At 41.3% G+C, this 18,691-nt stretch overlaps 1 protein-coding gene across 1 annotated transcript in view; it reads left to right on the top strand.

Annotated features, from left to right (window-relative positions):
- DNAH8 (dynein axonemal heavy chain 8) overlaps positions 1-17,531 on the top strand; it is a 1,666,792-nt gene extending 1,649,261 nt beyond the window's left edge. The window contains 6 exon segments of the mRNA XM_033937418.1: positions 495-655; positions 3,536-3,692; positions 4,302-4,454; positions 11,449-11,638; positions 14,869-14,990; positions 17,157-17,531. Of these exon segments, the coding sequence (XP_033793309.1) occupies positions 495-655; positions 3,536-3,692; positions 4,302-4,454; positions 11,449-11,638; positions 14,869-14,990; positions 17,157-17,444 (1,071 nt within the window). The 3' untranslated portion in view covers positions 17,445-17,531.
- The last annotated feature ends 1,160 nt before the right edge of the window (positions 17,532-18,691 follow it).

The following is an 18,691-nucleotide window of genomic DNA, read 5'->3' as shown; positions in this document are numbered from 1 at the left end:
GGTGATATGTTCTGGGGGTCTCGCGGCCCACCTGCACACATGGGCGGAGCTACAAACAGAAAATCTGATTTCACCCATTCAAGTCAATGGAAAAAATGTAAAAAGCTGTGGGACCGCTTTGAACGTAAATTGGTATGCAGATCCCTCACTACCTGGGGTGATATGTTCTGGGGGTCTCGCGGCCCACCTGCACACGTGGGAAGGGTGGGTTCACCCAATAATGTATATGTTCTTGCTCCTGGAGGTGAAACTAAAAATGTTGTTTATAATCAAGTTTTGTGTTTGTTGTATTGTATTCATTTTGTCAAATATTTCGCATTATAATTTGAATATTGTACTTTTTATAAAGTAAAAAAATATTTTCATTCACCACTATAAAGTATCTTTATTTGAATCCATTTACAGTGTTATTGCTATAATTAAATACCCGTGCAACGCCGGGCCATCAGCTAGTGTGAAAATAAAATATGCTTCTTGTCTTTACCTTGATATAGGTGTGGTTCAGTGAAAAGATATTTGATCCTAACTTTTGTTATTATATTGGATATAAAATTCCAGTATGTAAAACCGTCGAACACTATCTGGAATACATACAGTCACTTCCTGCAGTGGATACCCCTCAAGTGTTTGGCTTGCACCCTAATGCTGATATTACGTAAGTGCTTTATGAATAATAATTGCCAACAATTCAAATGCATGCATATTATAGTTATAACATTCTAGCTTCAGCTGTGTCTTTTCATGATATTTATGAATAACTTTGGGAACATAAATCACTATGGCCCGGATTCTGTAAGCAGCACCGTTGTTGGCAGCTGCCGCATAGCGTGCCAATCACACAATAATGCCAAGTACAAAATTATGTCTCCGGCAAAGATAGGCACCAGAAATATAAGCCTACATTTCTGGTGTCTACCTATGATGTGAATCGCACCTCTTTAGGTCCTTTAAGCTACCTACAGTGGCATTAAGGCAGCCAAAAGCGCCTACAGCGGCGTGATTCTGGCACTAATTTTTTTAGGCGCTGGATAAAAATGTGATTTCTACAGTGTTTTTTTACTGAGTTTGGGTGTCTACTGGCACCGTTTAGAGAATCCAGGCTTATGGGCTTAAGTGAAATGTCAAAAAAGGTGATTATCCCATACATGTTCAGACCTATGTGTAGAAAGATAACCTGATGGTTAGTGTTGTGGGTTGAGAACCAGCAGAATTGGGTTCAATTCCCATTATGGCTTCTAATTACTCTGGGCAAGCACTTAACCCTCTGTTGTTCCAGGTACAAAACTTGGATTGTGATTTCACTAAGGAAAGAGAAGGTACCTATATTTAATATATAAACCACTCTGATTGTACCACATATGCATAGATTGTCCAGACCACACCACTAATTTTGCCCCAGCAATCTACTTCTGTATTCTGCCACAAAAACTTGATGATGTTTATCAAATCAATAGGATTTGAACACAAGTCAATGATACCTATCAGTGTGAAGTCAGATAAAGCTCTCTGCCATTTTTCTTGCCCTCTGACTTGAACTGCACAGAGAACAGGAGAAACACATGCACCTGTGTTGGTTTCAGCGTGAGTCACATCAGGGAAATTGACTAGTTCCGGTTTTCAGAATTTTGGATAAAGGATCTTGTACCTGTACTTGTGACCTGGATTGGCCACTGTGAAAACACGATACTGGCCTATGGGCTATTCTTATGTCAGTGCCCCTAGGATACCAAATTGACTAATAATGTTCAATGAATACCCAGAACTACTGTAAATGTAAATAGTGATATATGCATTGAACACTCATACTCTACAGATAGCCTCTGAAGATAAGCAGAAAAGGAGCTAAGTGAGAGAAATCATTAAATCTAGCAAGCTCTGCAGTCTTCTAAAACTCGTGAGAAAACATGGTGCAGAGAGCTGGCTGCAAATTCTTCTTGTATGGTGGTTCAGCTATCTAGATAGGCTGGTGAAGCTATTGAGCAAAATACATCCCTGAATTTGAAGAGGAATTTTACAAAAAGTCAAAACACCAACAATAAAAACTTTTCCAAGCCCATAAAGAGAATTCTGCAAACGAGTCAGGAGCTGAAGGGATGCTTTGGGAGAATATGGCCATAGCAGAAAACTAAGACATTAACAGCGATAACTAGAATGTGATAAGTGCAAAGACTGCTTGATAACTGCTGAGAGCCTAACCCTAACCCTAACACTAACCCTGAGGTACCACAAAGAAAAGTACCTTATGAAATGTTATGACTATTCACAATTAATATGGATGTACTTCATGCCTCTGCATTTACTAAGTACACTGGCTGCAATATGCATTCAACACCAGCTGTCCATCTATAACCCACCCAGTTCTCACCCTTTACTGCAACCTAATTTCTTATGGGACTTCTAACCTGTGGTAGCTTGGTTCCACAGATTAGTCACTCCCATGGTAAATGAATAATGCTGCTTGTGGTCAACTATGAGCCGCTTATTACAAGGGCCAGACAAAATACCAATTCCTTCTCCCCCAATCACCCTCTTCTGATGCTCCTCCTGAATACAAGGCTCCCTCTTGATGCCTTCTGCTGCAAAGACCCCTCCCCAGGTGTCTGATGGGGGATGGAGCAGGAACATTTTTTTCCCTCACTGGTGCCATGTTTAAAATGGCACCAATGACTCTTAGCACATATGTGGATGCTTGAAGCCTACCCCTGATACTGTGAGAATACTGCTAAAGGTCACTAGTGCCATTTTAAACCCAGTAGTAACAAGGGGCAGGAGTGATTAGCGATTACTCCTGCCCCAACCCTGCTAGACATCAGGGATTATGAAAGGTAAGCTGGGGGTGGGGCAATGGGAGTGAGGGTGCTTTTGTGGTAGGATGCCATTGATCTGATAAACTGCTTGTGACTAACTTTAGGTATGTCAGTGCTGGCTTAGGCTAGTATTCTATTATTTCTTTATTTCAATTTCTATCCCATTATCCCAGTAGCTCAGAACGGATTAGAAGTCAACATTCACAATGGAAAACATTTTGGACAGTACAAGACTATACAGCAACTTAAGTACAGGAGAGGGCAGAAAGGAGGGGGAATATAAGGGGGTCAAGGGGTAGTTTGCAGTTAGAATTTCAGTTGAAGAGGAGGGTCTTTACTGCTTTCTGGAAGGTCATCAGAGAGTTTTGCGGTCTGATTTGTGGGGGGAGTTGGTTCCAGATATGGGGGATGAAGTGGCTGTAGGAGCATTTGTGGGCAGTTTCTTAAAGGAGAGACAGTCCTGGGGGGATGCTGTTATAGATTTGGTGCTCAGTGCTTGGCATCAAGGCACCTAGTTCTAGAAGGTCTGAGTCTACCAGGATTCTTCCTGTTTCTGCCCTGTGCAATCAGAGAAGATTTGAAATCATTTCTCTACTAATTCTGAAAAATCTAGGAAAATGGACGAAATTTGTATTAGAGGAGGTAGCACAAATAAATAACATACAATAACTCGCATGAATAAGTAGTGGACATGTTACTGAATCACTAAAGTATGTTTATTTTCCCAGCTACCAGAGTAACACAGCAGCTGAGGTTCTTGACACCATTACAAATATTCAACCAAAGGAAGGGGGAGGTGGAGGAGGAGAAACTCGTGAAGCCCTTGTATATCGAACAGCTCAGGATATGCTGGATAAATTGCCTAGAAATTACATAGCCCATGAGGTAAGATGCAGTTCTGGACACTGTTAAATTAACCAAGTAAAAATTGCGCGCGCACACACACACACACAAGGTACAAAAATCTTCACAACTCCACAATCCTTGAAAATATCAAAATCTTGCTGGCTCTCAACGCCTAAATAAGTGCAAAATACATCGGAGAATCTTCAAAAAGAGGAGGAAAAAGCCTCAGACTCGCGCCTCTGCTGCCATTAGGCATCAAACAGAGCTCCCTCATCGGCTAAAAAACCTCCTCCTTCCATACCTTCAATTATTTTTATACATAATTTTTCATAAATGTTATGTTCCCTTTTGCACTTTCAATTCTGTACTTTAAATACCACTCATCCTTTAAATATCGTTCAAACTATTGAATTGAAAGCCACAATTATTTTCCACAGTACTTTCAATACACTTACAATATTCCTATTTCTACAGCTGTGTGCATGGATATTGTAAGTGTATTGAAAGTATTGTCCATGGACCCCAGGTTAAGAACCCTTGCATTATAAAATTTGCCCTTCAAGCCCACAATTTTGGCTTTTAATTCATTAGTCAGACTGCAAAATAGACTTTAAAGACTGATGCAAATATATGTCATATGTCTTCTAGGTAAAAGCACGCTTAATGAAAATGGGACACCTTAACCCAATGAATATCTTTCTTCGTCAAGAAATTGATAGAATGCAAAAAGTTATCACACTGCTTCGGAACAGTCTGTGTGATCTTAAATTAGCAATTGAAGGAACCATAATTATGAGTGAAGTAAGTATACATTTCTTTCATTTCAATTGGATCTTTGTTGTCATTAAAGTATTTCTCCATCCATTTGGGCTGAAGCATAACAGAGAAGGATGGACTCTTAAAAAATAAAGTTCAAAGGGAAGGTCTTGAGCAGGAGCTTACCTAAAAGAAGAGGCTAAAACAATGCATTCTGCAAAAAAATGGTCTAATCTCTACTCATCTGATCCTCGACTTTTTCTGATCAGAGATTGGCAAACAGTACCATGTTAACTGATGAATTTATGATATGAATGAGACCTACTTGAAACTCAGAATTCATTTTACGGTTGATCCAAGTCAGATCTGAATTAAGGGCTTTAGTAGTGAATCCTATATAATAAAAGGCTAACTCGCGCATGCGCAGTCCTATTTTCGTGTTCCGTGCGCTGTAGGTCTGTGGCCGAAGGAGTGCGCATGCGCGCGAATACGTCACAACCAGATCGCCTCCACAAGCCGGACCGCAGCCAGACGACGTTCTCCGTTTCTCCTGTCGCCGCCGCCGATCTCCGTTTCTCCTTTGCCGCCCACCCCCTTCTCTTCCCGCGGGTCCGAATGGCGATTCAAGCAGCGCTTTTATCAGTCTCCACACGCTGCTTCGGGCCCTTCTACTGCCCTGATTTGCTCTGCCGCGTCTCTGATGATGTCATCAGGGACGTGCCAGAGTAAATCAGGGCAGAAGGTCCCGAAGCAGCGTGTGGAGACTGATAAAAGCGCTGCTGGAATCACCACCTTTGTAGTCCGGCCCGCGGGAAGGGGAAGGGGAAGGGACATGGGCGGGTAGAGGAAACGCTAATGCTGCTGCACAGGGAACTGGTGGGGGGGGGGAGGGAAATGGAGGGGAAGGGAATGCTGCTTTGGACGAACAGACAGACAGAGAGAGGAAGGGAAACACAAAGAAAATAAGAAATACACAGGGGCAGGTGCTCAGGGAACTGGTGTGGGGGGAGGGAAATGGAGGGGGATGGAATGCTGCTTTGGACAGACAGAGAGAGGAAGGGAAACACAAAGAAAATAAGAAAGACACAGGGGCAGGTGCACAGGGAACTGGTGTGGGGGGAGGGGGATGGAATGCTGCTTTGGACAGACAGACAGAGGGAGGAAGGGAGACAGAAAGGAAAGAAGAAAGACACAGGGTCAGGGAGATACACAGAAAGACAGCCAGGCAAAGGGGGCCAGGGACAGAGACAGACAGAAAGGACAGTGGGAGCCGCGTCAGGAGGGGTGCGGGATGCGGCAGTGGGAACTTTTCCAATGGGTGCAACTGGGCAGCTGTCGGGAACCTCTGATCAGGGGCAGAGCAAGGTAAGAGTATCATAGGGATAAGAAGGAGGAGGGAGGATAAAAAAGGAAGGGATGCCTACTGCTGGACAGGGGGAGAAGGAAGAGATGCTGATGGACAGGGGAGGTGAAGAAAAAAGAACGGAGGACTAATGTTGGACAGGGGGAGAAGGAAAGAGGTGCTGCTGGACAGGGGGGAGGTAAAACAAAGGGAGAAGGGCTGCTGCTGCATAAGGAGAGCAGTGAAGGGGTGGTGGTGGACACAGTGGAGGTAAAAGGAAGGGAAAATGGACAGGGGGAGCAGGCAAGGGGTGGTGATGGACAGCCAAGGAAAAAGAAAGGCAGAAAGAAAGAAAGCGGCTAAGGAGAGAGAGAGAAAAAAAGACAGACACACACACATATGTTCTAGCACCCGTTAATCTAACGGGCTTAAAGACTAGTAGCTAATAATAATATAATTGCATAATTTTGCCCACTAACCTCTAAAACCAATTTATTTATTTGGAATTTAGTTCAGCCAAGTTACATTCAGGGATAGTATGAGTGTTTTAGATCACAAAGCTATATGTACTACATGCTTCATTTGTTTGGGGAGGAATCTCTCTTAATTTATCATGATTTACCTCCTATGCATTCTGATTTTTTTTGCGATTCGGCCATTTCCTTCTGCTACCTGTACCTCATTTGGGACTAAGACTGGGAACTGGAACTGTGGGTCTTAATTTGCAACTACCCATAAATTTTATCCTTATTTTTTAAAATTTCCCACTCTCAGCATATCTAGCCTGAGAACTTCACTGTAGCTACTGCCTTCCCCCAATGAGGTTAATACACCACACCTTACTGGTCGAGGTAGTGCTGTTGGGCTTCTTCTCTTACCTTCTTGCAGATTTCAACCTCTTCTCCCACCCCAATCCCACCGCTTTTCTTCATTTGAAGTCCATTTCATATGCCTATTCATGCTACCTCTCTGAATAGCGGTCATTTATTGTCTCCCCCCACCCCAAGTCCTTTTCCTCCTTTCTCACCAAGTTCAACTGCTGACTTTCTGTCTTCTGTGATTCATATTTTTCCTCCCTCCTCCTTGGGGATTTCAACATTCATTCTGACAATCCCTCTGACATTTATGCCTCTATATTTCTTGCCGCAACCTCCTCATTTGACCTTCAGCTATGCTCCACTACACCTTCTCACTGGCATGGCCACTGCCTCAATCTTTTCTGCTCTAACTGTTCCCTCTTTAACTTCTCCACCTCACTGCTCCCCAGCTCTGACCATCATCTGATAACCTTCACACTTGCCCACCCTTCCCTTCAGTCACGTCCAGTCATCAACAGGTTTTTGAAATCTTCAAGCCCTCGATCCTTCTCTCCATCACTGTTTCACCTCTACTCGCCTCCATTATGTTACCCAAGTCTGTCAATGAGGCTGTCTCTTCATACAACTTTATTATCTCCTTTGTTCTGGATACCCTTGCTCCCAGTATCTGCTACCTATTTTGTACCCTCTCTGCCAAGTGCCTTTGACTTAAATCTTGTACACATGCTAACTTCCTACATTTTAACCTTATGCTGATCTCCTTTACATGGCCAAGCAAGAGTACTACAGTTAACTAACTCTCTTTCTTTCAACCCCCACCATTTCTTTGCCATGCTGAACTCCCTCCTCTCTCCCCAAGACGATGGCTGAATACTTCCATGAAAAGGTTCGCAATAGTGCCCTTGAATTTGCTGCAAAGTCACATCCTTCTCCCTTTTCCCCAATCCACTCTCCTGACCTTCTGGCTCCCACCATCCCTCTCTTAACCCTCCTTCAACTCCCACCTTTTCTTCCTGCTCTGAAATCACAGAGGAAGAAACCGCACAACTTCTGTTCTCAACCAAACCCACTACATGCCCCTCTGACCCTATTCCCACTCCTCTACTTCACCCCATCTCACGTACTGTTAACCCTGCTGCCATATCCTTAACCTATCCATTTTCACCGCAACTGTTCAAACATGCAGTGGTTAAGTCACTGAACCCACCTGCCCTTTCAACTATCACCCTGTCTTCCTTCTTTTGTTTCTATCTAAGCTATTCGAATATGCTGTCCTCCATCCCTGCTTTGACTTCCTTTCATCTCAACCAACTCTTAATCCTCTAAAATCTGACTTTGTCCCCCTACACTTCAAAGTCTGCAGTGACCTGTTTCTGGCCAAATCCAAGGGCCTTTACTCAATCTTCATCCTTCTTGACCTGTCTGCTGGGCCAGGGAGGAGAGAGGGGCAGAGATACTGGACCAATTGAGGGAAGGAAGGAAATGCCAGACCATGGAGGGAGCACAGAGGAAGAGAGAGATGAGAAGCTGGACATGTAGAGTGTTGAGAAAAGAGATTCTAGGCATTGAGGAACCATAAGGACAGGGACAAAGAGGGGCGATGCAGGATGGGGAAGAATAGGAACAAAGAGAGGGGATGTTGGATAGAGATAGTGTTGCTGGTTTTAAGAAAGGTTTGGACAATTTCCTGGAGGAAAAGTCCATAGTCTGTTATTGATAAAGATATGAAGGAAGCCATTGCTTGCCCTGGATCAGTAGCATGGAATGTTGCTACTCTTTGGGTTTTTGCCATGTACTAGTGACCTGTATTGGCCACCGTAAGAACGGACTACTGGGATTGATGGGCCATTGGTCTGACCCAGTAAGGCTATTCTTATGTTCTTAAGAGTTAGATAGGGAAGCTGAGAGGGCAGATGATAAACATGGGGGAGGATAGAGACAGTCACAGAGGGGTGATGCTGGACAGGACAGAGACAGAGGAAAAATGGATGGTGGACATAAGGAAAAAAAAGAAATGTCAAAAGAACAGAAGACACTGGAAGAGAGTTAAGAAAAATCATAGAAAAACACTGGGACCAAAGCACTGCTCAGACACAAAGGCCCTGATTCTATAAAGGGCGCCTAACGCTGAGTGGGACTTAGGCATCCAAACTAAGTGGTTAATGAGCCATATAAGGGTCTTAACGAGCAATAATTGGCCAATGGACATCCAAAGGATGTGGGTGTCACTATATAGGCACATCCACAATTTCATGGATGCCCATTGGGAAAGCTCATGCCTAACGGAATAGGTGTGGGCTGGGTGAGGCTTCAATATGGGTGTTCTTCAATTCATTTGCATAACACTGAGCGACCTAGGGTGTCCATCTCATGCCTACATTGTAGATGAATGAAAACCAGGTCTACTTTTGAGCATAGTTTGGGCTTCAGATAGGCACAGTTTAGACGTTCTTAATGTGATCTAAATAGCTCTCTGAGTTTTTATTTTTGCTTTTTTAAGCTCAAAATACATTTAATAAGGCACCACATAAACAGGGCACATCAAAACAGATATATTGCATGCAAAACCTCCTTTTTTTGTGGACAAAAGAGGACAAAATCCATTAACTGAAGCACAGCATATGAAAAACACAGCTTTATGTTTTTTGCTAAAAATCTACCCTTTTTTCTGACTAAACAGTGCTCTAATCAGCTCATTCTTTTTTTTTTTTTGTAAATCTTTATTCATTTTCATAAATTTCAACAAGTGTACAAAAATTACAATCTTATTTGTATTACTTGAAATAAATAAATATAAAAGTCCCACCCCTCCCACCCATATTCTTTAATAAATTTTTCCATTTTCAGAAACTCCAACAAGTGTACATAATCAGCTCATTCTTGAAAGCAAAGAAAGCACATGAAAAAAATATGTAGACTGCATACATAACTTCATTTGCAAAAGCTTAAGAACAGAAAAAAACAGATACAGACCTTAGAATGGCTTCTACTTCATTGCAAATGGAGATGTGCAGCTGCACAATGCTGACCTCATTGTGAGATCATCAAGGTGTGCCTGCAAGGTAGAATTCTACAATTAAAATATGTGCTGAAATTTGAACTTATGACCTTTGGAAGATGGGAACAGGGTTTTTACCCACTGAGCCACAGCAGCTTCCACTAATAACTTTCTTCCTCACATCTGATATGATAGCTTAGGGATCTGCTAAGCTATGATCTTGTCAGGTATTTTCACCGTCACATGGCTAGGATCACTAAGCTCTCATAGTAGGAACCCCCATGACTAAAAGGAAGCAGCTGTGGCTCACCGGGTAAAAGCCCTGTGCTCATTTTAAGTTAAAGTAGAAAAAAGAACGGAGATTAATGAGGCAGAATTAAGGCAGTTCAAACTTGACAGGGAAAAAATTGAAATGCTTACTAGGGATTTGGAAGACTGCTTGAACAGGGAGAGGAAGAGCAATTTACGGATCTTAGGGTTACCAGAAGGGGTGGAGAAAAGTAACCCGATATCCTTCCTGGAGAATTTTCTTCCAAAAATACTGCCACTCAAAACAAAATTCCCAATTGAGATTGAGCGTGCACACAGGATCCCTACGAGAAGATCTGATAAACAAGTAGATCCACATCCCCTCATTTTTGAACTATTATGGCATCAGCAGATTTAAAAAAATTTTTATTTGGCCAAAGAGAAACTTAGGAGTTCTGATCGACAAGTCGATGAAGCCGTCTGCCCAATGCGCTGCGGTGGCAAAAAGGGCAAACAGAATGCTAGGAATGATAAAGAACGGGATCACAAACAGATCAGAGAAGGTTATCATGCCGTTTTACCGGGCCATGGTGCGTCCTCACCTGGAGTACTGCGTCCAGCACTGGTCGCTGTACATGAAGAAAGACACAGTACTACTCGAAAGGGTCCAGAGAAGAGCGACTAAAATGGTTAAGGGGCTGGAGGAGTTGCCGTACAGTGAGAGATTAGAGAAACTGGGCCTCTTCTCCCTTGAAAAGAGGAGACAGAGAGGAAACATAATCGAAACATTCAAAATACTGAAGGGAATAGACTTAGTAGATAAAGACAGACTGTTCACACTCTCCAAGGTAGGAAGAACAAGAGGGCACTCTCTAAAGTTGAAAGGGGATAGATTCCGTACAAACATAAGAAAGTTCTTCTTCATACAGAGTGGTAGAGAGCTGGAATGCTCTTCTGGATGCTGTTGTAGGGGAAAACACCCTCCAGGGTTTCAAGACTAAGCTGGACAAGTTCCTGCTAAACTGGGACGTACACAGGTGAGGCTGGACTCATTTTAGAGCACTGGTCTTTGACCCGGGGACCACCACGTGAGTGGACTGCTGGGCATGATGGACCACTGGTCTGACTCAGCAGCAGCAATTCTTATGTTCTTATGTGGTCATGAAGTTCCTACAAAGACTAATTCAAAGTTAACCATAGAGTTAAAAGATCAAACACAATTATAGCAACCCTCATGGGATTCTTGACTTGTGTGACTGATTCCTCCTTCTTATCAACATAGATAGTGAAGTTCCCCTTAGATGACAGGCGGAATCAGTTACTAGTAACCATCCACCTTCCCTAGAGTTGATTCCCAAGCTCTGCAATAGACCAGCCAGTGATTGTGCAAAACCTAAACTCTGAGCAAGATAATAGGTGCTATACTGTCAGATAAAATTGCACACTTATGTATCAAGTTCATCTTACTGTCAATAAAAGCCCACACTGCAGGTAAACAATTTGATTTTTTCATTCAGACTGTGGAGCAGGAAACAGACCTGGCCAGGGATTCAATTCAGGTAATAACCAAATCGTCCCTAAACTGTTCATGACAAATCTAACATGAGCACATTCTGATTTTCACTCTTTTAGAATTTAAGAGATGCTTTGGATAACATGTATGATGCTCGTATTCCTCAAATGTGGAAAAGAGTCTCTTGGGATTCAGCAACTCTAGGATTTTGGTTTACGGAGCTTTTGGAACGAAACAGTCAGTTCAGCACCTGGATATTTGAAGGAAGGCCAAATGCATTTTGGATGACTGGATTCTTTAATCCACAAGGTTTGTACTACAATAATATCAGTAAATTGCTACTTCTACAAATATTTGTCACAACAATCCAGGGAATATTACAAAGCTTTAATGGGTTGATGTTCAAAATGATCTGGCTAGGTGTGACTGGCTAAACATTTTCTTCCATGGATTGTTTAATTGATAGCTTCCTGTTTTTGCTAGGTGGTTATACAATATTTAGTCACATTAAAGGTAGTTAATGCCAGAGACATGTTTGAGCTGAAGGAAAAAGTAACTCGGTTTCATGCTAATCAACAACGTTTAACCAATAAGTCAACTCTTCTTGAGTGCACAAATAGTAGGCATATATTTAAGTCTACATTAAAGCTGGCTAAATTTAAACACATTTTCAATTGTAACCTAGATGGCTGTCAAAGTCTTGCAAAGCAGTTCACTATATTAAAATGGGTTACCTCAAATTGTGATAATACAAGCAATTTGTTATCACAATTTGAGGTTACCCACACAAAACTTACGTAATTATACTTTGGATGACATAGTTAAGTTTCTTTATGAACAAGCAGGATGATTCAGCCTCCTTACTTGTGAGTGATGTCATCTGATGGTGCTTCTTAGAACACTATTCTTCTATGAAACAAGATGAGAATATTTCCCATACTGAAAAATTTCTTTTCAAATCCTTATTCAAAAGCTACCCCAGTTTTAATTAACTATGTTGTTTCAGTTCTGTGGCCTTCTTTTTGAGGGGTGTGAGGTCCTTTCTTCAACCCCTCAAAAATTTTCACATACTATATAAAGGTAAAAGGAAAAGACTGCTTTGGTTCTCAAATGTAATAGCTGAAAAGGTGAGAGAAAAAAAGATTAGCCTTCATAAATTACAAGATGTCATAGAAAGAGGAAGACAGACAAAAATATGTGGAAAAGCTATGAGAAGCGGAAAAGTTGTCAGAAAAGCAAAGATGCAAATGGAAGAAAAGATAGCCAATAAGATAAAAGAGATAGGAAGAAGTATCAAAATGACATAGTGAGGGTCAAGGATAAAAGGGACAAATAGGCAGAAACTGATAAGGTTAAGGCTGAACTGCTTAACAATTATTTCTGTTCTGTATTGTTATAAACTGTTTTTAGAATTGTGCATCACCCTGAATATATGATTGGGCGATCAATCAAATTTTAAATAAACTTGAAGTGAATGAAGTCAGCATAGGTGCAGGATTTGAGCCAGAGTCGTTCAGCAGACCTGGCACAGGAGTGTAAGTAGTGGATTTTCAGGTTCAGCCAGGGCTGGGATTTGGGGGTGGGAGGAGCAAGGATATCTAAAACAGAGGAGAGAGTGGTATTATAGGAGGAGACAGCTTTGTTTACAGACTGGTGTAGTATAGTGGTAGAGAAGAGTGAAACAGCAGAGGAGTGAATGCAGAGATCAATAGCCTGAAGAGTCCTAAATGTATTGGTGGAGATTAGCCGAGTCTGGGGGATGAATTATGAAAGTTATTAGATGGTGGTCGGAGAGTGGAAGAATGTGGTGCAGAAATTTGTGATGGAGCAGTTAGAGGACAGGACAAGATCACGTTTGTGGCTGTCATGGTGGATAGGGACGATGGAGCATAGTTGAAGATTGAATTATGACGTTTAGACTCCTTGCTTCGGGAAGACTCTAGGGATCTTTTTACACCACTGAAGGAATAAATCATTTTGGCAAAGTTTGATAGGGTTAATCCAGAGAGAGGGAACTGGGTGTCATTGTAGACAATACGATGAAACCTTCTGCCCAATGTGTGGTGGCTGCTGAAAAAGCAAACGATGCTAGGAATTACTAAAAAAAAGGATTGTTAACAAGACTAAAGATATTATAATGCCTCTCTATTGCTCCATGGTGTGACCTCACCTGGAGTATTGGATTCAGTTCTGGTCTCCTTATCTCAAGAAAGATATAATGGCACTAGAAAAGGTCCAAAGAAGAGTGAACAAGATGATAAAGGGGATGGAACTCCTCTCGTATGAGGAAAGACTAAACCAGTTAGGGCTCTTCAGCTTGAAAAAGAGACGGCTGAAGGGAGATGATTTGAAGTCTACAAAATCCTGAGTGGAGTAGAACAGGTACAAGTGGATCGATTTTTCACTCTGTCAAAAATTACAAAGACTAGGGGACACTCGATGGAGTTACAGGGAAATACTTTTAAAACCAATAGGAGGAAATATTTTTTTTATTCAGAGAATAGTTAAGCTCTGGAACACGTTACTAGAGGTTGTGGTAAAAATAGAAGCGTAGCTGGTTTTAAGAAAGGTTTGGAAAAATTCCTAGAGGAAAAATCCATAGTCTGTTATTAAGACATGGGGGAAGCCTCTGCTTGCCCTGGATCGGTAGCATAGAATATTGCTACACCTTGGGTTTTGGCCAGGTACTAGGGATATGGATTGGCCACCGTGAAAATGGGCTACTGAGTTTGATGAACCATTGGTCTGATCCAGTAAGGCTATTCTTATGTTTTTATGTTCTTACAATCTACCTACATATAAAAAGATGATTTTTAAACAGATTTCTATAGATACCCATTGAATAATGCCTTTCAAAATTCTCACCATTTTTAATGCCTTCTCCCCCCCCCCCCCCTCACCACCACCACCACCACCATAGGAAAGGTGCATAAGTGCAGTGATGGGCACAAAGTTAAGCTGTTTTTACAATGGACCTGATTTGAAATTCCCATGCCTGCTTTTCCCTACATGCTTTGTACCTATAAAATACATGAGATAAAGAATCCCCACAATATCAATTACAAAATTCAGCTTTGAAGCACAACCATCCTGAAATCTGCCTCTCCACATCTATTCTAAAAGAATACATTTATGAGTAAGGAATCCTACGGTCACTACATAAAAATAAAAAGGCAAGCTTGATGAGAGACATTCATATTTTGCAAGAAGCACATGAGAAACAAGACAACCTGCTGAAGAAGTTCATTTCACTTGGAGCATTTACTCTGTTTTTTAACATATTCAATCATCTTGATATAAAACTTCACATCAGTAGAATATGGCTTGTATTGAATCCATCTATGATTTTAATGTCAAATTTTGTGTTGCTTTTTCAAGATGATGAAGTCTATCTTTGATGCTCACCTTACACTGTATATCTTTCTAGGGAAGTGCAAAATCACTGTTGACTTGTTTTAGAAGCCACTGGCAAAATCTCACAAGTACTTTTGCTGGACATAGAAGAAACACAGATTTAAGCTTGTTTGTTTCATTTGTAGGATTCCTGACTGCCATGAGACAGGAGGTAACGCGAGCTCATAAAGGCTGGGCCCTTGATGCAGTCATACTCCATAATGAGGTCCTAAAACAAGTAAAAGAAGAAATTATAGCACCCCCTGCGGTATGTGTGATATCAGAAAGCTTTCATTTCTAGTTGGATTAAAAAACCAGTATTTCCTTGTTCGCATGTTCACAGTGTCTCAGGAATGACAGAGATTGTGTCACAAATTTTTATAAGCAGTAGGAAAATAATTGAGCTTTAAATATTCTTCTGTTTTCATTTTCATATTTTGTCTGTTTATATGTCAGCAGGATATTGGGGATGTCAGAAGAATATGGGGGATATCAGTGGGATATCGGAAATGTCAGGGGAAGATCCAGAATGCCAGGGGATGTCGGGGGGACGGGTGTAGGGCTTCACGGCTCATCTGATCATGGCAGGAGGAATCCCCATCAGCTGAGCCGCCAGGAATCCCTGAAACTGGCTCAGCTGATAGGGATTCCTTCTGCTGCAATCAGCTGATGGGAAGCCCACAGGTTTGGGGGATTTTTGTTGTTTTTTGGGTGGTGGGAGGGGACCACTGGGGGAACGAGGGGGGGAGGAGCATGCCTTAAATTCTCTAGTGGTCTTCTTGTCAGTTTGGGCATCTTTGTGGAACTTAGAGCAACTCAAACTGGTCTAACTGCCGGCATCTTTAGTTCCCTCTAGGAAAGCTTTGATTATGGCTTGGGTGCGTCCAAGTTGAAGCTTGACCAACACACCTCCCCTTTGCTCTCTGGACACACTGCAGCTTAGAAGTGCTGATGCACGTACAGAAAGTTGGTTTTGATTATCAGCACTTGGACATCCCTGCTATTAGGACATCCAAGTGCCGACTTAGGCTGACTTAGGCTTTTGGATATTTTAAAGTTTTGATTAAGAGCCCCATAGTCACTTAAGTCGATATTCATCACTTAAGTGGCCATGAGTTGCGACACAAAAATAAGACAGACACAGTTTTATAATAGTCGTCCTCTGCATGTAGAACAAGGTTTGATCCAGAAAAACTGCTTCATAAACTATCACAAGAGTTAATTATTTGTTTATTAGGGAAGACATTCAGCCAAGATAACCTGGACATAGACAATAATAATAATAATAATTAATAATTTTATTTCTTATATACCGCCAAAGCCATGGTAGTTCGAGGCGGTTTACAATAAGAGGAGCTGGACAATCAGTGACATAGCTATGAATTCAGTATACAGAATATGAGAGATAATGTACAACAAATTCTTAGGTGACAAATCGGTTGAACAGTTTCGTTTTTACTAATTTTCTAAAACCTTGATAGGATGAGGAGAGCACGATAATGATACCCAGCCAGTCGTTCAGTTTACCTGCCTGGAAGGCTAGAGTTCTGTCCAGGAATCTTTTGTAACGGCAGGTCTTTATTGTTGGGTGTGTAAATATGTGAATTTTACATGTGGGCCTGATAGTGCAACCCAAATTGAAGTGGGAGACCAGGTGCATAGGGGCCAGACCAAAGATTGATTTGAAACAGAGACAAGAGAATGTACACAATTAAAACAGTAAAATACGAAAGCAATCTAGTTTGAGTAATTTTAAGAAAATGTTGAAGAAACATCTCTTCTGAAAGATGAAATATGGGACTTTTTTGATGTGAGGTGCTGGTAGCCTCTTTGTAATTTTAGGATGCTTTACATGAATATTATTATGTTATATTGATGTTTGATTTCATGGATTGTATGTGATTCTCTTTGTGTATGTACTTTACTGTGACCCGCCCTGGGAAAGGCGGGGTATAAATAAAGAAATACAAATACACACATTAAAACATCTTTTTTTGTTTAAATCTTTTATTAATTTTTCAAAGTTAACAAAAATGCAGTACAGTATTTACACAAACAGCATTATTCATATATGCATTTATAATCAATCAAAATCCCCATAGCATGATAACCCTGCAAGAGAATAAAGCCATGACATAAATATCTTAACAGAAAGCTCAGGGGGTAAGGGGAGATGGAACAAACAAACAGATCAGATAGAGTAACAAAAATTGAACACGGAAGCCTCCTTTTGCCTTTGGTACATGAATAGTAGCCAGAGAAACTTACTCAGGTAAATCTTTAGTTATCTCTGCAAATTCATTTGAAATTTGTCCTCTAAGTACATCGGTATTAATACTTCAGATAGGCTTTATTTTTAATGATTGATTAGCCTCACCCAATTGTGATCTCTCAGTTACATTAAAGTGCAATCAATTCCCTCTCTTTCTTACAGGAAGGAGTATATATTTATGGACTATACTTAGATGGAGCTGGGTGGGACAGACGGAACGGAAGACTCACTGAGTCTACGCCAAAGGTTCTCTTCACTGCACTTCCTGTTGTGCACATGTTTGCTATTAGTATAACTGACAGCAAGGAAAGCAAACTCTACACCTGCCCAGTGTACAAGAAACCACAGAGAACCGATTTAACTTATATTACTGTCATCTTTCTGAGAACCAACCAGCCATCAGACCACTGGATACTTCGGGGAGTGGCCCTTCTGTGTGATATCAAGTAAATCAATTCATTTGAACCAGACTGAAATGTTACAAAACCCCTTGAATTTACCAGTCACTTCTTTTAATTTTAGTTTGACGATATACTCAAGTTCCATTGACATTATTGTGATTTATGCAGGCTTCTTTTAGTGCTTGTCTACTGTATGTCTCTGTAGTCAAGTGCAACATTTTAAAATGTTCAGACTAATAATATACTCATTAAACACATTGAAGAATAAACCTGTAGAAAAGTGAAATTGATTTTTAAAAAACCATCCACATATGAAACAAACTTTTACTCTCCTAACTGGAGATCCATTTGTCCCATGGTGCAATGCCAAACATTATAAATATACAAGTCAATTTTCAGCTGTTTCTTTTTTTTTTTGAAGAATCTGGATATTCAGTGCCACTATCCATATAGGCCCAGATTCTAGGAATGGTGCTCAGGCCTACCGCCGCCTAACTTAATTGTTTTACTTGGTGATAAATGGTGTGGCAATTGACCATGTCATTTAAAACCAATTAAAAAATATTTTTTTTAAATGGAGGTGCCTAAAGTGCCTCCAAAATGGCCGCCATTCTTCCATCTACAGAGCTTTACAACGCTAATGCCACTGTAGGCGTAAGTGGTGTTGGGTGTCGTAAAGTGTCTCTGTAGCCATGATTCAGGTGAAAGGTAGGCGCCAGAAATGTAAGCTTTTAAACCCTGTCCTACCTTTCACAAAGCCGCGATTCTAGAAACAGCACCATTGCGTGATTGACACGTGATTGGCAGCTGACGACAATGGCACCATTTATAGAATTCAGCCCATAGTGGCCAGAGCTGAACATCTGAATAAGGTGGTCAGCACCAGAACATATCTGATTGTTCTGGCATTATGCAGTCTGCTATTTGGATAACTTATCTGGATAAATTAAGACACCAGGTTCGCAGGTACTACTCGAAAGGGTCCAGAGAAGAGCGACTAAAATGGTTAAGGGGCTGGAGGAGTTGTCATACAGTGAGAGATTAGAGAAACTGGGCCTCTTCTCCCTTGAAAAGAGGAGACTGAGAGGGGACATGATTGAAACCTTCAAGATAATGAAGGGAATAGACTTAGTAGATAAAGACAGGTTGTTCACCCTCTCCAAGGTAGGGAGAACGAGAGGGCACTCTCTAAAGTTAAAAGGGGATAGATTCCATACAAACGTAAGGAAGTTCTTTTTCACCCAGAGAGTGGTGGAAAACTGGAATGCTCTTCTGGAGGCTGTTGTAGGGGAAAAC

This window comes from Geotrypetes seraphini, chromosome 3 (genome assembly GCF_902459505.1).
Source record: "Geotrypetes seraphini chromosome 3, aGeoSer1.1, whole genome shotgun sequence".
Taxonomy (NCBI): Eukaryota; Metazoa; Chordata; class Amphibia; order Gymnophiona; family Dermophiidae; genus Geotrypetes; species Geotrypetes seraphini.
Note: the sequence above shows the minus strand (reverse complement) of the source record. Positions and strands in the feature narration are given on the sequence as shown.